The sequence below is a fragment of the Gigantopelta aegis genome, chromosome 9 (assembly GCF_016097555.1).
Source record: "Gigantopelta aegis isolate Gae_Host chromosome 9, Gae_host_genome, whole genome shotgun sequence".
Lineage (NCBI taxonomy): Eukaryota > Metazoa > Mollusca > Gastropoda > Neomphalida > Peltospiridae > Gigantopelta > Gigantopelta aegis.
In genome coordinates, this window is record NC_054707.1 from 50688324 (window position 1) to 50714902 (window position 26579).

The 26579-nt window shown below is 37.5% G+C and overlaps 1 protein-coding gene across 4 annotated transcripts in view; it reads right to left on the bottom strand.

The window, feature by feature from the left end:
• Positions 1-11988: 11988 nt before the first annotated feature.
• Positions 11989-26579, bottom strand: part of LOC121380637 (secreted frizzled-related protein 5-like) — a 30253-nt gene continuing 15662 nt past the window's right edge. For 2 of the 4 annotated variants that reach the window (XM_041509543.1, XM_041509544.1), the window contains 3 exons: positions 18864-18917; positions 15549-15626; positions 11989-12979 (listed from right to left, as the gene is read on the bottom strand). In XM_041509543.1, the coding sequence (XP_041365477.1) occupies positions 12426-12979; positions 15549-15626; positions 18864-18917 (686 nt within the window). In that variant the 3' untranslated portion in view covers positions 11989-12425. The remainder of the gene's footprint in view (positions 12980-15548; positions 15627-18863; positions 18918-26579) is intronic. The other 2 variants (XM_041509545.1, XM_041509546.1) reach the window with 2 other exon arrangements.

Here is a 26579-nt window from a genome sequence, read left to right on the forward strand (position 1 = left end):
AACAATATAATAACAACACAACTGTGTTTTTTATGTGATGTGGACTTTTGCCCGACGCATTAATAAAAATACGCATTTTTGTTCACTCATGTACGGACGCAATAATATCATGACGTATTAATTACATAATTTACAGTATTGTTCAAATGAAAATTGAAAAAAAAAAATATTTGAAACAAAACAAAAACAAACTAAAACAGTGTTTACTGCAACAACACAAAGCTTGGATGCATTTAAGATGTTTTAGTTTATAAACGCTTCATTTTAATAGTCCATCCCACAGGGAACAGTTTTCGTACTATGGTATTTACAAGTTATTTATTTCTAAGCTGATTGTTTTCTAAATTTATTATTTATTTTTATTTTTGTTATTTACTTTTCTTCTTACGTCACATCAAGCAGAAATTATTTTTTAAAAAAAACCCACATTGTTGATGGAGGCTGGGAAGGACTATAATAGCTTCCTCTGCATATCCAGACGAACACTCCCACCCGACTGAGCCGTCTGCTCCATCAATCACAAGTGTCACATTCACCCGATCCTCGGCCTATGATCCCCACGCCTGTTAAAACTCTTTACTGATGTCAGGCTGCCTGCTCTGTAAAGACGCTTGGTAGCAAAAGAATTGGAGCAGGCTGGAGGAGCTGTTGAGCTGTTGACACTGAGCGATCCATCAGGAATATGAAGATTATTAGAAACTGCTATTTGATATTGAAAGAATTTTCTGCCTTAATGGGCTGGAAGAATGGTGTTTAGGTGTCTTGTGTGGGATTTTTTTGTTTTTTCGTGTGTTTTTTTCGTTTTTCCTCTCGCCTCGTTTTTCAGTGTTTGTTACAACGTATAAACATTACTTAGAGACGTAATTACGGGTCTGTCAAGCAAGACTTGCCTCAAATGATGATGACGGAGAAAAACGTCAAGTGAAAGAAAACAAGAAACTAGTAATTATATAGAATATGGTATTTCCAGTTTGATATATTCAAATAGACACATTATTACTTTTCCTCCGAACTCCCTCTTAGGCTTTCTGCCTAAGAAACAAAATAAGTACTAGCTCTACTAGGTGGTTATGTGTTTGAATGTACTGAAATTGGACATCTGCTTTGACAGCTTTTAAACAGCAGTTCTCTTATTATCTACCTCAAATTTAAAAAATATATATCCATTAATTTCAAAGATTTTAGTGTATGTAATTTTACCTTCTGGTAGAAACCATGCTCATTGGTCTCATTAAAATCCCAACAAATACTTAGTTCATATTACCCCCCCCCCAAAAAAAATAAAAAAGAAGAAAAAAAACAACAAAAAAAACAAACAAAAAACAACAGCAAACAACCAAACATCAAACCAAACAGAAACCCTTTGTATTCATAACAAAACTGGTATTGGTAGGCAGTATTTTTTATTTATTATTATTCTTTAATTATTTATTTTTATCCGTAAATTGTGAGTTTTGGACCTTTTTTGTGGTCTTGCTTTGTTTGTGTCTGTGGTGGTTAAGATGAACGTATGTGCATGTAGTATGGGGTGTATACACTGGATGATACACATGCCAGCAGTCTACGCCCGTACGCTTTGTGCGTGGTCACGTTCTCGTAAAATGTGCCTGTTGCTCTCCACGTAGGATGCCCGAGGTGCAAAATACCTCAGAATCCCCCCTCCCAAAGGAACCATGGACCGGAGGGGGGGGGGGGGGGGGTGTGTGCTTGGGCCATACCCCCAATCCTTCCCTGTTGTGCTCAGTATGCTGGGTATGTATTTGAAGACTTCTAATTCAAATGTTTTCCAGGTTAGCGTGTCCCGGACCCTTTAAGCCCTTAAAGTTTCTTTCCCCAGACATCTAACTAACTGTGCCCCCTACTTTCAAACGGCACCGACAGTGCCATCCCTACTTTCAAATACAATCCGCTGGCCCTGTTCCCAACACCGTTAAATACTGGACTTTTCCACCAGTAGAAGTGATCTAGATACTACTACTGTATATCAAGTAATATCCGATCGGTTCCATGTTTGAAGTGTCCTGAACTTTAAATAGAACATTTAATAGTGTGATATATTTCCATTGGCGAGATGAATGTCAAATAAAGTAGTTGTTATATGGATTGTTGTTTCATCTGGTCAGTAAAAGCGTGTACTAGCTCCAGCGTATGAGTTAAACGTGTGGTTCTGAAAAAAAAACATGCCAGATTTGGTGGTTCTCGGATAGTGAAGGACACTCCTTCTTGTATCCAAAACGAGTAATATCATTTTCTGATTTTTAGGGTGTGTGTGGGCATATTTTTGGTGTATTTGTTGACAAATAGGTTGCACTTGGTGTAATGCAGTCAAAATTTTCGAAACCGTGCCTTTCACTGGTTTGTGCAGAGATACGATTTTTTATTTAAAAAAAGAAAGAAAGAAATGTTTCATTTAACGACGCACGCAACACAGATATTAGAGGCAACCCGCTGTTGCCACTTCATGGGCAACTCTTTTCGATTAGCAGCAAGGGATCTTTTATATGCACCATCCCACAGATAGGGTAGTACATACCACGGCCTTTGATATACTAGTCGTGGTGTACTGGCTGGAAAGAGAAATAGCCCAATGGGCCCACCGACGGAATTTTTTTTTTATCAACGGTATATGGTTCAAATTTAGAACTGATGTAGCATTTAATTTTCACTATTATTATACGTATATTTTGCACTCCCCTTTTATTATTATACGTATAATACACACTCTCCTTGAATTATTTGCACTCCCCTAGTTATTATTATACATATAATGTACACTACTCCATTACTATGTTTAAATACTGATTACATTCATTGTTTCTTAAAAGAACTTTGGATTGATAATAATTTAAGTGCTATTCAATGAATACAACCCACATTCATTATTAGTCCCCTATCGGTCCAACCGGAGGGGGTTATAGGTTTCATCTCCGTCCTTCTGACTCCGTCCGTCTGTCCCACATAAAGTTTTTTGGATGTTTTTTTTCCCACAATGCCACAAGATATTGAGCTAGAATTTGATATATAATTTAATCATGTACCATTACAGATCAAGTTTGACTTTCATGACAATTTACACATTTTGACCGAATTATGGTCCTTGAAATACGGAAATTTATTTTCCGGACCTTTTCTCCCCAATGCCTCAAAATACTGAGCTGAAATGTTACGTATAGCTTTATAGTGTATCATTACAGATGAATGAATGAATGAATGAATGAATGTTTAACGACACCCCAGCACGAAAAATACATCGGCTATTGGGTGTCAAACTATGGTAATGCAAATAAATAAAGTGATGATCAACATCAACATAAAAATTCAAGGTTTAAACAAAAACAGTGTAAAGAACTGTGCAAAAATACAAATACAAATATCACAGAATTTTACGGACACCGAATTTTACTCTAAACTTCAATTTGTGCTGTATTGGCCATTCTCAAAGAGAATGTTACACCCCTGCAGGTAGTACTAAACCAAATAACTTCCGGCTGGGTCAAAGTGCGAGGTGCACCGAACTTTTGATAGAGAAGTGAACACCACAAGTCCTGTGATTGGTTATAAATGTGAGTGTGTTGGTTGTAAAAAATAATAGTTTCATCTGGGTAAAAAAAAATTGCAATTTTATTTCATCTAGTACCAATGTGTCAAGTAGCCTTGTGCTTGAAACATGTATGGGGTACCTGTAAAAAAAAGTACTCGAATTTTGTGCGAAACTAGGGTAGTCACAGACGCTACCCGTTATCTCAGAAACGAGCAGCTTGACCCCCATTTTTTTCTGATTCACTTTAAGTGTAAGGGGTGGTAGTATTTATATCCGTGGCGTTTATGTCGGTTGATACGTTGCAGGTAGGAGTTTTAGCCACATATGTTACTATTGTCGTCTATGGGATTTGATTTGGTAGTATACACCCTGCACCACGGTGAGGTTACAGCACGCGCAGGGGCATTACAGATCAAGTTTGACTTTCTCGACAATTTACCTATTTTTGACAGAGATATGTCCTTAAATTTAGGAGATACGGAAATTTGTTTTCCGGACTTTGCAATGCTTCAAGATATTGAGCTGAATTTTTTTTTTTATGTATATATAGCTTTATCTTATACTATTACAGATCAAGTTTGACTTTCAAGACGATTTAGCTACTTTTGACAGAGAAACGAAAATTAGTTTTCCAGACTTTGTTTTTGCAATGCCTCAATATATTGAGATGAAATGTTGTGTATAGCCTTTATAATGTACTATTACAGATCAAGCTTGACTTTTATGGCAATTTAACCATTTGTTTTTACAGAGTTATAGCTCTTGAACTTAGGAGATACAAAAATTAGTTTTTCGGACTTTTTTTTCAATGCCTGAAGATACTGAGATGGAATTTTGTATATAGCTTTGTCATGTACTGTTACAGATCAGTTTTAACTTTCATGGCGATTCACCCATTTTAAACAGAGTTATGACCCTTGAATTTAGGAGACGCAAAAAATTGTTGGACCCTGTAGGGGACATGTCTTGCTTTAGCAGTACTGTCAGAATGCTGGTTATGCATATAATCTACACTCCACATTCATTACTATTCATTGTTATAATATGCATGCCCATTCATTGGTATACATGTACATATAATGTACACACCGTATACATTATGTTATAGTTACATCATCCTTTTCCGAGATATTCGTCTAGTTAGAATCTCGAGTGATGAATGAGGTAACTACCTTGTACCACGTCCCATTACCACGCTTTCATGACGTCACCATGGTCGCAAAGAAGTTTTATAATTTAATTTTAGCGGGTACATTTCACCTTGCTTCGTAGTCGGAATCGGACGTAGCAAATGTGTAGGTTTTTGCAATTTATTGGGTCTGCCTTGGACTACTTGCTTCGACTAGCCTATGCTGAGAAACATGTCGGGAATACTAATTCATCTGACATTACAGGCACGGATAGGCCTACAATGAGAGAGCGCTGCGTAACCCCTCAAAATTCGAAGTGACCCGGGAAAAAATGAAATGTAACTATAACATAACCTATACGCTAGGTGCATTATCATACACTTCACATTTATTATAATACACATATTATTACACATATTATTACACATATTATTTACACTCCACATGCTTTATTATACACATGATTTACACACTTTTCTGTTATTATACATACAACCTACACTATGCATTCATCGATATAAATGTATTCTGAATTCCACAATTATGACTATATATGTATATATGCTCTACACTGCACATTCATTACTATACATATAAAACGGAATGTGTTGTCTAGATTATGTGTATATATAATGAATAATTAATGTGGAGTACATATTACATATAATGAATGGGGAGTGTAGACTATATGCATAATAATGAACGGGGAGTGCAGATTATATGTATAACAATGAATGTAAGGTGTAGATTATAAGTATAATAGTGAATGGGGAGTTCACATTATATGTATAGGAATTTATGGGTTGTATAGAATATATGTCTAATAATGAACGTAGAGTATATTATGTGTATATTACACGTATAATTATGAATGGGGAGTGTAGATTATATAGATAAAAATTAACGGGCAATGCCCATTATAATAATGTATAGTAATTTATGGGTGGTGTAGAATATATGTCTAATAATGAAAGTGGAGTAGATTATGTGCATAATAATGAATGGGGTGTGTATTATACGTATAATAATGACTGGGCAGTGCAGTTGCTGTGCATACTAATGAATAGGTAGTGTAGTTTATATGTACATGTATAATAATGAATGTTGAGTGTAGATTATATGTATAGTAATGAATGCGAAGTGTAGGCTATATGTTTACCAATGAATGGGGAGTGTATATTGTATGTATATTAATCAATGGGGAGTGCAGATTATATGTATTATAATTAAAAAAATATGGAGTGTAGGTTATATATGTGTAGTGATGAAAGGGGAGTGTAGATTATACGTATAATAATGAATGTGTCTGTATGTGCGTTGCCGCGCGCGCGCGCGCGCGCGCGCGCGTGCGTGTGTGTGTGTGTGTATGTGTGTGTGTGTGTTTGTTTGTGTCTGTGTGTATAGATTATGCGTATACTAATGAATCGGTAGCGTAGATGATGTCTATAGTAATGAATACGTAATGTAGGTTATGTGTATTGAATGGGGAGTGAAGATTATCCGTACAGCAATGCATGGCGAGTGTAGGGTATATTTATATAGAAATAAAGGGGGAAGGAAATGTTTTATTTAACGACGCACACAACAGGTAAAGGGGGAGTACATATTATATGTATAAAGCAATTAATAGGGAGTGTATATTATATGTATAATAATGAATGGGAAGTGCATGTTTTATGTATAATAATGAATGGGGAGTGCATGTTTTATATATAATAATGAATGGGGAGTGTAGATAATATGTATAATAATGAATGTATAGTGTAAATAATATGTGTAATGATGAATGGAGAGTGCATATTATACGTATAGTAATGAATGGAAAGTGTAGGTTATATGTATAGTAACGAATGGGGAGTGTAGATCATATGTACAATAATTAATGTTGAGGATATGTTATATGTATAACAATTAATGTGGAGTTTAGATTATGTGTAGTTAAGATTAATGAATGAAGAGTTTAGATGATGTGTATAATAATGAATGGGTAGTCAAGATTATATGTATAATAATGAACATGGAGTATAGACTAATAGATGTGTAATAATTATATTAATGTGAGTTTCATGTTATGTGTATAATAATGATCTATTTAATATCACGCACTGAAATTAATAATGCTTAATGCACCTAGGTTTGTGCTATGCTTTTAACATTTTGTTTAACGACACCACTAGACCACACTGATGTATTAATGATCGAATATAGGATGTCAAATATTTGGTAATTTTGACATAGAGTCTTAGATTTAGTAAACCCGCTACTTTTTTCCGTTAGTAGCAAGGGATTTTTTTTATATATATGCACCATCCCAAAGACATGATAGCACATACAATGGCCTTTGATTTACCAGTCGTGGCGCACTGGCTAGAACGAAAAATAGCCGATTGGGCTCACCAACGAGGATCGATCCTTGGCAGACCGTGCATCAGGCGAGCGCTTTACCACAGGGTAATATTCCGTCCCTTGTGCATCGAGATTATCATGGATGTATACGTTATAAAATGTAAATTTTATACATGCTTAGTATCGTTACTTACAACCATAGTATAGATCTATGGCATGTGTATATTATTGTTTTATACGCTAATATTCATACATTCTTCTGTTTTGTTAAGTACATTAACTTTCCATGCTCAACGGAAAATCGTTTGTAAGGTTGGCTAAAATTCGCTTTTTTTCCTTTGTCTTTCAGATCGTCTACAACTTCCTTTACTTAAACAATTATAAATATGTTTAAACAAACAATGGTTGTTAATATCGGATCCCTGATATCGGCAAGGAATGCATGAAGGCATATACACATGCCATAGATCTATACTATGGTTGTAAGTAACGATACTAAGCATGTATAAAATTTACATTTTATAACGTATACATCCATGATAATCTCGATGCACAAGGGACGGAATATTACCCTGTGGTAAAGCGCTCGCCTGATGCATATTATAACCTACGTGTAATATAAACTGGGGAAGTGCATATTATTCAGAGAGATAGCATATTATACATATAATATAGACTGGGGGAGTTTATATTACATACATAATTCTCACTGGGGAGTACTTATTCTACGTTTAATCTTGACTGGGTTACACTTATTCGAGCAAGTCATCTTCTAAAATTTCTCTTCCCTGTATGCTGAGGCAAAGGTTATAGCCATGGTAGACCTACCTGCACCTTTAAAAAAACAAAAACAACAGGGGCACGTTTATAATATTGATAGTTTGGGGGTGGGGGGGGGGGGGTGTGTGGTTGTTTTCATATACATACGTATGTATATACATAGAAAAACACAAGTGTAAACGTAAAGTTTGGGAGTAAAAACCCCCAACAAAAAACAACAACAGGGGCACGTTTATAATATTGATAGTTTGGGGGGGGGGGGGGGGGGGGGTTGTTTTCATATACATACGTATGTATATACATAGAAAAACACAAGTGTAAACGTAAAGTTTGGGAGTAAAAAACCCAACAAAACAAAACAAAAAACTGGAACACGAACACGAACATGCTATTTAACTAAACTTTAATACAGTAATAGCTTTCTCAGATATGAACAGCTGACATGTACTATTAATAATAATTAAATATTTACTTAAATAGTTTTTTCAAATGTTATACCTTGTGTACAAAACACTTTATCAAGACTGGGAATAGTCAAGATTGACGGGTACTAATCATCAAAGGCACATTCGTCTCTAAAAACGTCGCACGGTACCTAGGATTGACATTACAATTCCTTTCTTAGGATATTCATTTCTGTACATCCTGTGTATTTGTGCTTGCCCCATAGTCCTTTGGGGTTCCTCCCCTGCAACAAAGAATTATGATCCGCTCCGGAGGTATCGCTGAATTGATGTAATTATTACTGAATAGTGCTAAAACCCGTAATAATAATGTTAAAAAAACCCTCTGATTTTCAACATATCAATGAAGGCAAATGGTTCGGTGCTAGTTAATTTAGTAAACTGGTATGGGAGTGGCAGTCCTCATTTTGTGGTGCAAGAGGGATGAAATATCTAGTAAAGGAACTCCTCGTGAGTGGCTGTCCTCCTACAGACGAGGTACTAGATAGATTATAGAATCAACCACTATTTTGTCAGATGCCCATTCGATTCTGTATTGTGCAGAGATACGGCCCTGACCATGTATTACGGTTTTGTCGAGTTTTAGCAATATTCATTGTAATAATTACATAAAATTCCATCGGCTCACCTTGCCATACAAGGACTCGAATGTGGGAGAAGAAACCTAGAAATACTCGCCATACGATCCTAACATAAATAATAATAATAATATATATTTTTTAAAAACCTACTAAAACCCCCCACTATATTGCACTTCAGTCATTTGATCAAATGAAAATAACTATACAAAAATGGAACAAATTATAGTACTTAATAGAATGTTTTATTAACAAGTTGCAGTGACATCTCAGAAATTGTTGTGTAACTGTAGAGATACAATTTAATGCGCTTAGTCAAACTAGAAAAGCACGCCTTTCTTGGGCACATAAAATAATAAACACACAGTTTGCAATAATTGTAATATGCCTATCTAGAAATTTGACATAACAGTAAATTATTCTTTTCTTATATTAATGTTTTAAAACTAATTACAAATCACTTCAGTGATGCCAGTTTTCACAACAGTAGACGTCTATTTTAATATGTATATACACTACTCAAATAAAAACAGTTTTGAAACCTTACACATGCAAGAAGTTCACGTTGTTTATGAACACGCAGTGTCAGAAGCGATAGCCAGGGAGACCTATGTATGTGCATATTTTGAACACCCCCCACCCCACCCCCCAACCCCCCCCCCCCCAAAAAAAAAAGGAAAAAAGAAAAGAAAATTGCACCCGCTATGGATCAAGATTAAATTATCCAAACACATTACTTATCTATATTATTTACGAAGGCGGATATAGGATTTTGAAAATGGGATGGCAAAATATAGCTAAATTATTGGTGGTAAACATGAGACAGTGGTATGCACTTAAGGTGATCTTAGCGAAAGATTGCTTCGAGGAACGGGACCCCGAATACCTAGGCTTCTTGTGCAGGTCATTTTAAGTGCATGGTATGTCATTTTAAAGACTTGAGAAATAACAAATGTCTTAACAAACAAAAAGAAAAAGAAGAAGAAGAAGAAGAAAAATTAAGAAGTTATGAATTCTGCATACATGTACTAAGTGACAATAGTTTTCCACTAAAGGATGGGCTTCAGTGGAGGGATGGGACGCTAGTTTCAGGTGGGAACGATCGCTCTCTATGAACCCAGTTTTCCCCACCTAAACCAGTTCTCCTCGACGGCTCGTTTACAAAGGCTGTGGTATATACTGTCCCGCAAAGTGAATATAAAGGATCTCTTGTTTATTTTCAGAAGGAGTAGCCTATCTGATAGCAGCGAGTCTCCACTTTCTCTAGACCAAGTGTCAATAAATCCACACGTTAGACAGCCATGCTTAAAAATCTACTGAAGTGTCAGTAAACGCACATTCCTTTCTTTTCCTTTTGAATATTGTTTTATATATCAGTTTAACGATCTACAAGTATTTACGAAGTGACAGGTTTAAAGTTGAATGCATGTATTTATAAACGAACCACTGTAAGACTTGAAATATTTTTAATCCATCTGAACCATACTAAATATTATTGTACTACGGTGACATGAACATGTACATGCAAATAACTGTAATCGTAACAAATTAATAAATGTCGGTAAAGAGAGTGGCTATTAAATTCCAACTCTGGTTTAGCCAAAATGGTCTTTCTTTGATAATATGAATCGTAATAGGGTTTTTTGGTTCATGGGGAAAGAAAACAATCAACAAAAAGCAAAAACAAAACAAAACAAAACAACCTATCACTAATAACCACACAGATAGTATTTACTAGTACAAATGTCATGTTCAGCTTGTGAGCAATGTTGGTGTTCTTCACTTAATTAAAAACAAAATACACCCAAAAGAAGCCAATGAAATATAAATTCAAATTTCAATATAGAACAAATTAAGGCCTACTGTCTCCCCGTATCGGCCTTGGTAGCATAGTGATTAAGCCATCAGACTAATAACTGACAGATAATGGGTTCACATCCCGGTACCAGCTCACACCTAGAATGAATCTGAGCTTTAACGGTTCAGTGAGGAAAGGTAAAGCCATCATACGACAGATGTTTGTTTTTCTCTCTCTCTAGCTAACCATTAACTTAATGTCCTGGTCAGACAGCCCAGATAGCAAGTTGTACGCCCAGGACGGAGTGCTTGAACCTTCATTGGAGATACGCATGAACATAAAGTTAGTATGAATGAAATTGATGAAGTATTATAAGTGAGTTACAGTTGTTCAACTACGTGATCGTATTAACATTTCTCTCTTAAAGGGGCAGACCCTAGTTTCAACCCGTGAAAATTAACACGGAGTTTAGTTAATATCCAAATCTGTAACACATTTAGAAAAAGTTACAATTGAGTGAAAAATTAGTCTGTGACTTTGAAATGGTAAAACACCCTCTAAAAATAGATTAAAACTCGACTCCATAACTGTTCCTTCTAAGATGCACTTGCGTTTTTAAAATATGAGAAATGCATTTTGTGATATCAAAAACACCAGGATGACCAAAAAACACTTCGAGTGTACGTAAATGGATAATCTAATCAATAAAATCTAAGTAAAGTATGATTTCAGTTATCAAAAAACGGCTTTAATAGTAAAAACTAGGGTATGTCCCTTTAATAGGCCTATAACGAGTGCTCAGCATTACCTTTTGGTGTTTTTTTTTTACAAAGATTCCACCTCCAAGATACTGAGATATAAACACAACATGCTCATATCCCATAATGGTTTATTTTTTCTAGACTTGTTAGGTTGTTAAGCGCAAAGCATCCAGATTAAATTGAAATCTGTCGGATGATCGAAAACACAAAATCATATTATAGTGTTCGAAAGAATAAACGAGTCGTCCGCTTATTGCTTTTGTCTTGCCTACTCCCTATGATTATCAACGCCTTGTTTCCTATATCAACACAGCTACTAAATGTAAATATAAGGCAACTAAAAACACAAATGATGGTTATAATAAAACCATTGCAGTAAAGAGAGAAAACCAATTACGCTTAGCGCATCTATAAAGCGTGTACATGAACAAGTTATTACAACACAAGTATACTTTCTCTCCGCTTTCGGATTATATCCTATGTACAAGTGTCATTTCAATCAACGAACGTGCCCTATTGTTCTCTCGTAATGCAACTAGCACATTCACTGTCATATTATCACAATCACAAGTTTTACAAGCAAACATTAATTCACAAAACACACTTTATTTGTATCCTTTGGCATTCTTCGGGCACTGTGGACATAAAAAAACCCCAACATACTACATACTGTAACTTCTAACCACAGAAGTCTTGGTTGATTACGTCTTTTGTTTTTGTTTCCATCACAACACCATAGTACATTATTGAGAAGTTCGTCTTGAACTAGCGTTATATGTAATTAAAAAACCCCAAACAATTAAATGGCCACTAAAATTGTCTTCGGATTTAAATTAAAAGCTTTTTAAAGTCGTCTTAAAATTGCTTAAATTACCATTTCCAAAATGTCGGAAATCCAAACAACATATTGTTAAAGAATATACTGATATAAACCTAATATTCCAACTCCCCCGGCACCCTCCACCCCCTTCCACCACACATCACCAACTCCAAACCCCGATATTCCTGTATCCGCTACAGGTTTCTACTAAACATTTTCATGAGGCTTTCCATTCATCCGTTTCTTCTTTTTCCACTTTATTCTGTTCCCGTTTTTCCTGTTGTTATTATCGCCCCCTTTATTTCCTTTTTTCGCCTTCTTCTCTTTGTTTTTCTTTTTCTTATTTTTCTTGTTCTTGTTCTTGTTCTTCTTTTTCCTTCTACCTTTCTTTCCGCGCTGTCGCTTCTCTGGTCTGTCGGCGACGCCGGCAGAAATCTTATGGAAAATATCCTTGCACAAATCTTCCTTCTTCTGTTTGATTGCTTTCAGAGATTGTTTGAAGGGAACGTGCCTCTTCTGCCATGGAATAATGAACGACAACATAAAGTTGTGATCTTTTTTGTTGCCCATAATGAGAAACTTAGTTTTGGTGTTGTTGGCGTGAAAACACCGGCAGTGTCCGCCACGCTCGATCAAAGGACTCAGCGTTTTTCGGTCTTTTTTCGCCACACCCTTCTTTTTATAAAATTTCTTTTTCCTCTTCAGTATCAAAGCTGTGTAACCAAGGAGTGGTCGGAGCTCTTCAATTCTGGCGCGGATAACTGAAGAACAAAAAACAAATTCAAGTAATCATTTCGTAAGGTATTTAAAAGAAAATCGCAGACATCAAGGGAAAGGAATGTTTGTTTAAGGACGCCCCAGCACATTTTAAATTACGGCTATTTATGCCTAACATATGGTCAGGTACTTCGACTTTTGGTGAAGAGAGAAAAAGAGGAAACCCGCTGCCGCCACATAGGCTACTCCTACCGAAAAAGCAGCAAGGGATCTTTTATAAGTACATTCCCAAATACAGGACAGTACATACCATGGCCTTTGATTTAGCCTATCAGTCCTTTGAGGGTGACCCATCGCTCCCCAGGGAGTACTCTACCACTGAGCTACATCCCCGCCCATAGAAAACCATAGAGAAGCGATATCAATATTAAGACCCATATAGACTGGATGCGGCGCATGCGTGCGGTCCGGCAAAAAAATAAAATAAAATAAATCGAAATACATTAATAGATTCAATGAGAGCGTCAAGACATGATGCCGCAATAAAATAATCGTGTATATGGTGTATATGCCCACAACGCAAGCAGCAGATTTATCAGACGCAACCGTCAGACCGCACGTACACGCCGCACCCAGTCCATTTGGGCCTTTATAGCACCCCCCCCCCCCCCCCACCACTACCACCACCACCACCACACGCGAGTACGGAAGGCAATTCTAAAACTCCATCGACGACAGTCAACATGGTTCCAAGGTCAACACCAGAATAGTGCACTTGAAAGATCATTTTGTATAATACTAATTTTACTAATATACTTAACCACAAAAGAAAGGCGAATATTTTAATATATATTGTTTCATGACAAAGTTAATGTTGTAAATAGATTGTCAAAATTTACCTACAATCTTCACAAAACATTGATATTTTTCATTAACAAAACCCCCCCAACTAATGGGATTCAAAGGGAATAACTTGACATAAATTAAAGGAACCTGATCTTTTGTTGTTCAGTATAGTTACGTTTACCGTTACTGAACAAAAACAAATACACTTAAACTTGGAAACTGTGTCAACATGATTGAATGTTCAAACACACACACACACACACACACACACACACACACACACACACACACACGACAGGAACGTATACGCACACCCGCATATTCTCTCTCCCTCTCTCTCTCTCTCCCTCTCTCTCTATCTCTCCTTCCCTCCCCTCTCCCTCCCCCTTCCTCTCCCTCTCCCCCCTCTCTCTCCCCCCTCTCATACACTGACTAAGACACAAGCGACCACCTCTATTAAGCAGTCATCTGTGTTAAATGGCCATCTTTTTATCATCCCAGATCGTACTAACTGACCTGTATTAAGTACCCATATACATGATAATGTCATCGTCTGATATTCGTTTTGGTAGCAGCTTCACAAGATCTGGCCGATAGCCTAGTTCGGCATGGATGACAGGAAAGGGTACTGGGGACAGTAGCTCGACGCAGTAAAACTCTCTTATTCATGCTAATATATATCTTTTAATAGCCACTAACGCACCCAGGATTAAATCTTATAGTGGAGGGAGCCTCCCAAGCTCTTAGCTGTCTATCAGTCTGTTAAGTCCCATTTATTTTTAAGGGGTTGTGAAATACCCGGGAAAATAATGAAAACAATAAAAACTGACTTTTAGGTGCTATCCCGACGGCAAGATGAGCGAATTATATATATTTTTTAAAAGGGTGTGGGTATAATATTCGAGGCAGTGATAGGTATATTACATGCTCGCATAGCCTAAAAAGGTCAGCGTCGAAAGGCTCGACGCCCGTGAAGGGGAAAGAAGTATGAAGGCTTTTCGCAAGAACATTTTGATACATTGACTCCTTCTGGCACTATTCTGCCGCATTTTCTTTGCTGCTTCTGGAAGGAGTTTTTAAAATACAGTTGTGGGTTCTTGAATAAAATGTATTATTTTAATCTGAACAACGAAACAATATTACAATTATGTTGCATGGACCCATGATACACATACACCAATGCATTATTCACTAGGAGCACGGTTCGCCAGGGTGTTCACCTTTGGCCGAAGTCAAACCAATATAACTTACAAATGTCTCTTTCTTCATTTTGGCAATTTTCATATCCACATTTTGCCTTTCATAATAAATATTACGCTTTTTCTATTACTAGCCACGGGCGTAGGAAGGTGCCATAAAGTGTGTGTGTTTGTGTGTGTGTGTGTGTGGGGGGGGGGGGGGGGGTGGTTCACACTTTTATATTTACACACTTTTACACTATTATCAAGCAAATATAAAGCAAAATATCTGAAAAGTGGGGGGGGGGCACATTCCCCTTGCCCCCCCGCTTCCTACGCCAGTGCTAGCAATATAATGAAGTACAAAAATGCATCTCTCTCTTTCTCTCTCTCTCTCTGTTCGTTCTCTCTCTCTCTCTCTCTCTCTCTCTCTCTCTCTCTCTCTCTCTCTCTCTCTCTCTCTCTCTCTCTGTGTCTCATGTGTGGGTGTAACATATATCAGTGAGTGGTAAATTATACGACTGCGTGAGATTAAGTTTCCGATTACAGACATGTAAAAATATGCATATAGTAACCCGTATAACCTTACCAAAGTCGGCTTGGCAAAAGTTATCGATAATAGCTTCGTATGTAACTGGGTGCTTGCACGCTATGCAGTTGTTATCAACTGAAAATACAAGAGAATAATATCAAAATTGTTATATATGGAAAAGAGATAACTTCAACCGTGAACTCCATGTCTGTGACGTCATGTTTCCTGCCCGTGAGTGTAAAGGTCACATTACACCAGATATGCGTCTGTTGAATGCTAATCAATTTGCCCGTATGTCCCAGACACATTTTAACACTTCACCTGTGTCAGTGTCGCTTTACAGACAGTTGCCCATCCGTTTTTCTATACAACATACCTTCCTTTATTAAGACTTTCAAATTTGCAGACGCCAGTTTTTATTTTGCCTTCTGCCTCAAGTCTTTTAAAATGAATATATTCTAAGTGCTATGTTGCTAGACAATTGAAGGATATCAAAGTGTCATTTAAAATTGATTAAAATTTAACAGATATGATCTGGTTGCTGTGATCTTTTCATGATGCCATTAAAATGAAATGTATACCGTTCAAACTGTAGTGAACACACTAGCAAAATAATACATTATCTTGAATATCTATAAACAGGTTTTAAAAATAATTATAATAGCTAAGATTTTCATCATGTTAAATTCAAAATATTCGTTATTTTAGACTTCTTTCACCGATTAGTTTCAACAAAACATATTCATTCACCAGTTACCAAAAACACCGCATCAAACAACACTGGGTGTTACTAAAACAATGTAGAAGAAAAACATGCGAAACACGAAGTGTTAAAAACTGAGCTACGATGTTAGAAACGAAGAGTGTTCACCATTGTTTGACAGGAATACTCTCTAGAGGTTAATACAGGAAAGAAAGAAGAATATTAGACATGGAGAAAACAGTATCACGCCAATCCTGCCGGCTATCGTAACAAACACGTGCTAAAATAAAAATAAAAATAAAAACAACACAGCTAAAACAATAGCTTCTGCACATAGATATAATCACAAAAGTTGACAATCTGGTTTTAGAAATAAAATATTCAATTTTTTTAAAGTATATACAGTCAAAATTCGTTACCTCGATGTTGAAAAGACTCAGCCAAAAACATCGATATAAAGAAATAAACATTAAGACTTGCGATATCATGGGCTCGCGATATAACAGAACTCGAGATAACGATGACTGAAAAATATCAATACAACAGAATGTCTTTTGAACGCAAGTCAAAACTGTCTTGACTTCTGTCTCGAATTCTAAATGCAGAAACTATGAGCTACAACAAAAACAACGACGACAAATAGCAGAAGGAAAGCTGAACAAGAAATCCACAAAACGCAAACTACAACGACGACTTGCTTAATACAGACTCTGTTACTTCAGTGGCAGTTACTTTCAGCAGATAGTTACAAACTTACCGGTAGATAATAATATGAATAGTGCCAGTATTTAATATTTCTAAAGGTTAACAGTCATTATATTTCCGGCAGACAATTACAAATTTTGCCGACAGATACACTATTGTCAATATGTAGTTCTTATAGTCTTCTGACTGACACAAACAAACTGTCTCATGTATCCAATCTTAACTTGACTTGTTTTGACGTATTTAAACCAAACTACCAAGATGGTTTAGTCTCAAGCATATTTTTCCTATCTTGTTTCAGATCATTTAATCATATTGATAAATGGTAACTAGAAAGCACCATTTGGATTATGGGCTATATTTAATATTCAGTTAATAATGCATATGAATGCAAATATTACGATTACATGCACAATGTAGACAAGAGGTCTATTTTTTGTTTTCAATCTGAACTGAAGTTTGCACAAACAGAGTGTATACCAAACAACCAACTTAATGACCAAACTTTCCACAGCACTTAGAATTTTGGTTTTGTTTTCATTTATGTCCTGGTTAGGATGTTAGTAGTAGACCCGGCACTTGAGAACCATGTATGCAAACGAGGTAGGTCACGTGACCTGTCATGCGCTCTGATTGGTTGACGGTGACGTGGCCTAATGACGTCACGGCGTTACTAACCTCTAAGTGCTTTGGCAGATGTTAGCTGACCTCGGTGACCTGGGTTAATGGATATAGCAGCTGGGTGACCTTTAAGCGTTGGGACACTACTTTAACGGGGGTTAATGACTTTGGCAGCTGTCATCTGACCTTGGTGACCTGGGTGATTGGGTTTGACAGCTGTCAGGTTTAAACATGAGGACGCTACTTTAACGGGGGTTGATGACTTTGGCAGCTGTTATCTGACCTCGGTGACCTGGGTTAATGGATATAGCAGCTGGGTGACCTTTAAGCGTGGGGACGCTATTTTATCGAGGGTTAATTACTTTGGCAGTTGTCATCTGACCTCGGTGACCTGGGTGATTGGGTTTGACAGTTTAAGCGTGGGGATGCTACTTTAACGGGGGTTAATGACTTTGACAGCTCTCAACTGACCTCGGTGACCTGGGTGAATAGGTTTGACAGCTGTGGGGGGGGGGGGGGGGGGGAGTTCACAAAAAGGGGTATTGGGTTACGAAAAAAGACGCTACCAGCTGGTAGGAACCTGACCTCTAAGCGTGGCGTCAGTGTAAAATAATGGATATTTCAGCTGTCGGGGGCGAGTGTGGGTAAGAACAAACTGGTTTCAGCCAGTTCTATAAACGTGTTCAAATCAGCTTAAACCAGCCTCTTTTCTTGTAACCCAAATACCCCTTTTCCTGACCCATACAGCTGTGAAACCTATTCACCCAGGTCACCGAGGTCAGCTGAGAGCCGTCAAAGTCATTAACACCCGTTAAAGTAGCGTCCCCACGCTTAAACCTGACAACTGTCAAACCCAATCACCCCAGGTCAGATGACAGCTGTCAAAGCCATTTAACTTAGTTCATTTATAAGTCAGCCACATCATTAGGTCATTAGGCCACGTCCCTAGAGGTCAACTAATCAGAGCGCAGGACAGGTCATTACCTACCTCATTTGCATGCATGGTGCTAAAGTGCCGGGTCTACTAATAATGTTACCATTTGATATTTTTAATCTATCTTAGAATGAATGTTCCTATTGATTAACATTCTAATTTATAACATTCATTATCTTCACAAACAATAAATAAAATATAAAATATAAGCACCAATTAAATTGTTCAATCGAATGTTCCTGGACTAATTCAACATATAAATAAAGCAAAACGTACAGGAATGATAAGAATATTACGCGAGCAGCATTAACACTGCTGCATTGCGTCTCTTACAAGATGTGTGTAATAGCGGATGATAAAAACTGAGACTGTGGAAAGTTTGTTTAACAATTCGTCGACAAGAAGTTACCTATAAAGCCATCGGAAGAATTGCCCGCGGTTTTATTAGCTCCGTTTGTAAACGCTGAAATGATAAAAACATTGGACAGCTACTAACAAATACATTACGATACATGGACAAAATCAGTGAGAACCAGCTGGTATGGGAATCTTACCTGTACATTGCCGACAAACCAAATCGGATACTTTGAACCATTATATATATATATATATATATATATATATATATATATATATATATAATGTACTAGTAGCAGGGATCGAAACTCATTTTGTGCAGCGAGAAGCAATCTTTGGGTGTTGAATTTCAAGATGGAAGCAACTGCTAGAAAGTGAGAATCAGTTCTAGAAGTTAATGTCACTTCTTATGAGACTTGTAGTGTTACTGTTTTAACAACATTGTGGAAGACGTAAGCCGAATCGGGATAACATATGTATTGTCACTCCTGAAAATCAAGAACTGTCAGTAAATCTGAACTACAAAACCGTTATGCATGGTCAAAACAGTATCTCTGCACAATGTTCAGTGGAATGGGCATATGACAAAACAGTGGTCGTGTCACGGGGATCCTATAATACCCGTAACTGAATAAAACACGATTATCCTAATCTCTCTCCTAACTGTATATCTATTAGATCTCTCTGTAACAGGCAGTTATACCCGCTGGCTCGTCTAGGTATGATCGGAGATAAGATCTTATATAAAGTATATATTATTATAGCACGTTTAGTTCACTAGAAAACACAACAAAAACGCAATACACTTTGGAATCTGTATTAACCTACGCTGACAAATGTACTGCCGCAATAGTTAATTAACAACAACAAATAATAACAACCCAGAACTGATCACTTAATTAGTTCATCTCTAGGTGTCTAGTTTACACAATATGCTAATCACTTCACCGTGACACAACACCCACACGTGTGATTATTGAGAAACGCTTCCAGGAGAACTTAATTAATAAAGGAATTACAACTCTATTCCTAACTGGTTAATTTTTAATTAACCCTAACTACTCATTCAATAACCTTGTAATACAGACTTAATACTGGTACCTATCACAATAAAGACAATAACCTACAGTTTACCTAGGTCCTCTAGGATGACTGGCTAAGCCTTAATAATTATTTAGAACAGTGAGCCTACAGTATACTGCGTCAGATGACCGGCAGCACCGTCTAAATAATATTGGTATAATACAGTATTAAAATATTTAAAGTCACATCAATCACATCAAGGTTATACAACAGAGCAGAAATGATATTTACCAAGTCCAAACGGACGAACGTTCCCTGGAAGCCTTGCAATATGTTTTCCCTGATATCTCTAAAACCCTAGCTATTTATCATAAATTCCGAATATCGCCTGGGGGGTACATCGCGGTCCTCCCCCTATCAAGTGATATTTCCACAGCGACCACGCCGGCATATTTTTCTTAGATGGTCAGACTTACTGTCGCCAGTTCGCTAGAGATTCCATGGTCGCGCGGAGTTATTACGTAACTACTGGCCACATGGCCTCCGCACATGCGCTGGGTGTGTATTAGAAAGTACAGCTCGACGACCGTCGCGCAGAGGTATTACGTAACAAGGTCCACCTGGGCTTAAGTGCATATTGAGACTGCACACGGCCCTCTAAAACAATTAATATCGCCACAGGCGAAAACAAAATTAAGAGCATGTTCCGTCACAGGTTGATTCCACGAATCTCTATCTAGTGCCACGTCTATAAAAGGACAGCCACCCCTGATGAGATCCGTTACTAGGCAAAACATTTTTCTTGCACTGCCACTCACATACTAATTTACTAAATCAAAACTAGAACAGGGCAGAGCTCATTGAAATAAAGCAGTGGAAACATGCACTTATGAATCATTGTCAAAACCTTGAATTTAATGTATAGGTAGTACCAAACCAAATAAGTTCCGTCTGGGTCAAAGTTCGAGATGCGCCCAGTTTTTGATAGAGAAGTGAACACCACAAGTCTTGTGATTGGTAATAAATGTGAGTGTGTTGGTTGTAAAAAAAATCAGTTTCATCTGGGCAAAAAATGTATGCAATTTTATTTCATCTAGTACCACTGTGTCAAATAGCCGTGTGCTTGAAATTCGAATTTTGTGCGGAACTAGGGTAACCATAGACGCTACCCGTTATCTCTAAAATGAGCAGCTTGACCCCAATGTTTTTCTGATTCACTTTAAGGGTGAGGGGTGGTAGTATTTATATCCGTGGCGTTTATGTCGATTGATACGCTGCAGGTAGTTTTAGCCGCATATGTTACTATTGTCGTCTATGGGATTTACCGGCCTCGGTGGCGTCGTGGCAGGCCATCGGTCTACAGGCTGGTAGGTACTGGGTTCGGATCCCAGTCGAGGCATGGGATTTTTAATCCAGATACCGACTTCAAACCCTGAGTGAGTGCTCCGCAAGGCTCAATGGGTAGGTGTAAACCACTTGCACCGACCAGTGATCCATAACTGGTTCAACAAAGGCCATGGTTTGTGCTATCCTGCCTGTTGGAAGCGCAAATAAAAGATCCCTTGCTGCCTATCGGAAGAGTAGACCATGTAGTGGCGACAGCGGGTTTCCTCTCAAAATCTGTGTGGTCCTGAACCATATGTCTGACGCCATATAACCGTAAATAAAATGTGTTGAGTGCGTCGTTAAATAAAAGACTTCTTTCTTTCTTTCTTTCTATGGGATTTGATTTGGTAGTATACACCCTAAAAGCATAACAAAGATCCTTGTTGTTAAACTGATAATCAAAAAGCATACTGTACATTTTAAACGACATTTGCTGCCCGCTCTTTATCAATTTCAATCCGTGAGTAACTATAACAGTTACAAATTGAAATCTGTAAAAACGCCACCAAGCATACAATTTGATAAAGCAATTCATTATAAATATTATAAGAATTTGTTTTAGAAAAGATCTATTGTTGAACCTTGGTATCAATAGTTTTCTATGGTCTACAACATCGCAATCCTGATCTAGTGGACATGATGGTGACGTAGATCCAACTAGAGGCAAGGCTAAATGCAAAAATGTAAATTAGCTTTAAATAGGTAAAATGTTTAGTTTTGGCTATCATTAAATTAAGCATTAACACTGACTGGTGTGTTGAAAATCTGGCAATGGTAGGACGCACGTTTATTTACAAAACACGTTATCTCGATAACATGTGACGAAATGTTACAATGGCTGTAGCGTAGTGTAATGAACGTATTCTTTATCTCAATACAAACAAAGGAGCCTTAAAGATGATCTTGTTTAACGACACCACTTGAGCACATTGATTTATTAATCATCGGTATTGGATGTCAAACATTTTGTACTTTTGACATAGTCTTAGAAAGGAAACCCGCTACACCTTCACACAGGCAGGACAAGACATACTGCAGCCTTTGATATTCCAGTTGTGGGTGGTATTGGTTGGAACGGGAAAAAAAACCCAATCCTACAACGTAAACACCTCAGGCTAGCGCTCTACCGACCGAACTAGATCCCGCCCCACAAAGGAGCGAGGTTCTTCTCTTTTGTCTTGTTTTGTTTGTTTGACAACGTCTGTTGTACTTTATAACATTTGACCCTGTCACTGCGTATATTAGCAGACGATGACACATTAAAGCAAAGTGATAAACTAGCACTAGTCTAGTCACATGACCCCAGCTGCTCTAGCCTCTATTAACCAGGAAGTAACCCAATATTTTAGCACACTGGAAATCAGAGTATCCCATTCTATAAAAGGGGTCGTAATTGGCATTGATATGTTCCCCTCCCGTCCCGGAATTGGCCACTGGCAAAGTTAGAGGTGAAATCCGGGACGGGCGTGCCTGAACCTGTTGGCTATGGGCACGTTAAAAGTGTTCCCTTCCTTACCGGACATCTGGTCCGGCAAACTACAAATTCCACCGGATCCAATCAAAACCTGCCGGTCCGACAAAACGGCAGGCCAAAATATTCCATAGCCCGTGGTGGTGTTGATCGGTGAAACAAAAAAAAAGGATGGCAATATTTCGACCACTGCAATAATGTTCAGTTTTTGAGTCTCGCTATTCGCGAGTCACAGTGAAAGCTTCGTCTGCTTTATATCTAAATTCTACATGTAACCTATACTCTAGATGTGACCTATACTCTATATTTAACCTATACTCTAGATGTAACCTATACTCTATATTTAACCTATACTCTGTATTTAACCTATACTCTATATTTAACCTACACTCTAGATTTAACCTACACTGTAGATTTAACCTATACTCTAGATTTAACCTGTACTCTAGATGTAACCTACACTGTAGATTTAACCTATACTCTACATGTAACCTATACTCTATATTTAACCTATACTCTAGATGTAACCTGTACCCTACATATAACCTATACTCTATATTTAACCTATACTCTAGATGTAACGTACACTGTGTAGATAGTCAAGACTAGCTGAGACTATTTCACGGTCGCCGTGTATATAGCCACTTCTGTGTTAAGCGACAAATATGGCGACCTCGATCACGGTTGTATTTTTTAAATTCATCTTTGTATGCAATATTTAGCACCATGTGTGTACCGTAGCAGACTACCTGACCACAAAAAGATATTTACGAATGCGGCATCGGGTAAGGACAAAGGCATCCGGCAGTACAAATCAAAAGATAAGAAGTGGTCAGAACGATGTGAAACTGTTAAAAATACCTTGCTTATTATATTATTGATTAATTCACTAGTGATTAACTAGGTTTTGTTTTACATGTTAGTCCTACCTGGATGTAAGACGTTTGGTAATTCTGACATAGTCTTTAGCAAGGCTCACAACACACACACACACACACACACACACACACACACACACACACACACACACACCTCCTGCCAAAATGTCTAATAATATTAAGGCAAACTACGCCATTGTTATTTTCCTTCCATCTCTTGTGTTGACTGTGCGGCTAGCTAGGCCAATGCATGAGGTAAAGATGCAACTGACAGACAGAATAAACCATCTAGACTACTTCATTCATTAAACAACAATAGTAGATGTGTGTTACATGCTCCACTGCCCATGAAATACATAAGTCATGACAGATGTGCCTAACAAACGAACCCATCATGGCTGCCACAATTACACTCCGGGAGTGGGAAAAAAGATTTACGCTTCACAAATAACAGAACATTATGCACAAGAATGGCGAATCCAGGATCACTAAAAGGGGGTTTACAATTAGAGGTTGGGTGGTGTTTTTTGTGTTTTTGTTTCGCGTTGTGTGTGTGTGTGAGAGAGAGAGAGAGAGAGAGAGAGAGAGAGAGAGAGAGAGAGAGAGAGAGAGAGAGAGAGAGAGAGAGAGAGAGAGAGAGAGAGAGAGAGAGAGAGAGAGAGAGAGAGAGAGAGCGAGCGAGAGAGCGAGCGAAAGAGAGAGGAGGGGGGGGGGGGGAGAGTGAGTTAAGTTTGAAATAAAACCGCTGTGGTATTTTCAAGATGGGCGTGATTAACAACAACTTGCCGCGATTTCTACGTTCAATTTTGTGTCTACCCAAACCTTAAACGTTGTCCCGATCGACGTTTAGCTCGTTGATCATAAACAGAACAGATAAAAGCAAATTGTATTCAAAATTGTATTAAAATATTGGGAAAAAGAAACAGCACTGAACTTGCACTACGCATTTAAATATAAATAATAAGTAATAAGTCCATTAAAGACACATACAACCTCCATACAGGAAGGAGTTCGTTCACTCGAAAATGTACTGATCAGTATTATAAAATACGATTAGCTGCACTATGGATTCTATGAAACTTGTATTCTAAGAACGACTGAACCTTAAATTCTACTCATTCTTAAACTTCTTAAATTTCATTATTTAAAACACTTCTCCAGCGGTTTTCTGTTTGTTTTGTTGTTTGTTTGTTTTGGGGATTAAAAAATGGGGGTGGGGGGTATTCAAGTACTTTTTGTTGTGGATGATCGATGTGTGCACGTCCATGAATAGAACAGTGATGGAACGAACAAAAGATGGATATGGTGGATGTAGTATATAAAAAACTGATTTTTTTTAACGTGCGTACTTTATGGATAGCCTCCTTCAATTGTTTGACTGTGACAGACTACTGCATGTCTCCTTCAGCAGGCAGAAAATTAATTTCGTGATATTTAAACGCCTCATTTATTCTTTGTGGCTTCACAGACGCTATGTCATTTTCTCTTGTAAGCTAAAAAGAAAAAACCCTGTTCAGTAGCAGATACAATGCTTGTTAAAGAGCCGCGGGATGCAAGGGTCGCTTTAAGTCATCAACAAAGCCTCCACGTCTATCTGACGAGACGACCGTGTAGCCGGCCCCTTCGAATGCTTGTCACTGTACAGAGAGGAGGCTCACTCATTATGTCCTCGGCAGACATTAACAAAGGTGTCAACCTATGTCAGACTGGTCCCTGGCGACTCCCACAGTTAGGCCATACAAAGAAGATTATTTCTCGCTAATTACGCTTCTTGGCATGTATTTGGCAATACGCAGCTGACAGATAGTAAATAGAGAAGGGGATGAAGATATTTTTTAACAGCGTGATGTTTCTTTTTTTTTAAAGTTAAACAGGTTAATTTCTCGTTTCTTGTAAAAGTCTGAGAATTGTTATTTTAAAGGCGCAAATATAGTCTTTTCAGAATTTCAGTTTTTAAAAGCTTTTTTTTTTTTTTTAAGTAAACCTTTTTGAGATTTATTAATATTACTTTGTTAAAGGCGCTATTTTGCTTTTTAAAAATGTTGCGGGTTTCCTCTCAAAGACTATAATAATATTGCGGGTTTCCTCTCAAAGACTATAATAATATGTCAGAATTACCCAGGCCGATCAACTTTCCGGAATTTTCATGACATATTCGGAATTCCGGAATTGATGCTAAATATTCGGATTCTTTTTCAAATTCACTCGAATTCTTTTTTTAACCAACTAATTCTTATTACGTTCTACATTCTTAGAATTAAATATCTTTATCACTCATTTCACCTTGAGCTCCGTTTTGTCTAGTTGTGTGCCATTACCAAGGCCGCGGACGTGTCTATTGTCAACAGCCGACCAATGAAAATGTCAAGTAAACTGAAGCCATATATGAACATTTTCTTTATTTTTTATACTCGAATAGTTTATGTATTCATTTTAAAGATATTTTAAATATCATAGACTTATGTTCCTACGGGGCAGGCATCGGTTCTATGGCGATGTATGCAATTTTGCCACCGTGGATGAAAGCATGAATATAATACAGAAGAACGCTACAATCGTACAAAAAAAAAAAAAAAACCCAAGCAACCCCCCCCCCCAAAATAACAACAACAACAACAACAAACAAAAAAACAAAACAAACCCCAATAACACCGAACCGACAATTGTCTTCTTTCCATTGGCGTTAACATCCAACATTTGACTAAATAATATTTGGTCACTACTAATCTATTATATGACGCATCCATGACATTAATATATCTACCGATATTATTTTATTCAAGCAAGTTAAATAATAATGCGATTTTTTTCTCTCTGTACACTGGCTCCCCAAACGTGTTACTGTAATAGTAATGTAAGCGTAATGCAAAACGTCAGCCAGTCTTAATGTGGGTAGCAGACGTTTCGTCCCCGAACCAGTTCACCACAAATTAGTTCGACCCCACTACATCCATATGATGAACTAGTGCATATGTGGCAACGTACCTACATAATAACAACATTGGTCCCA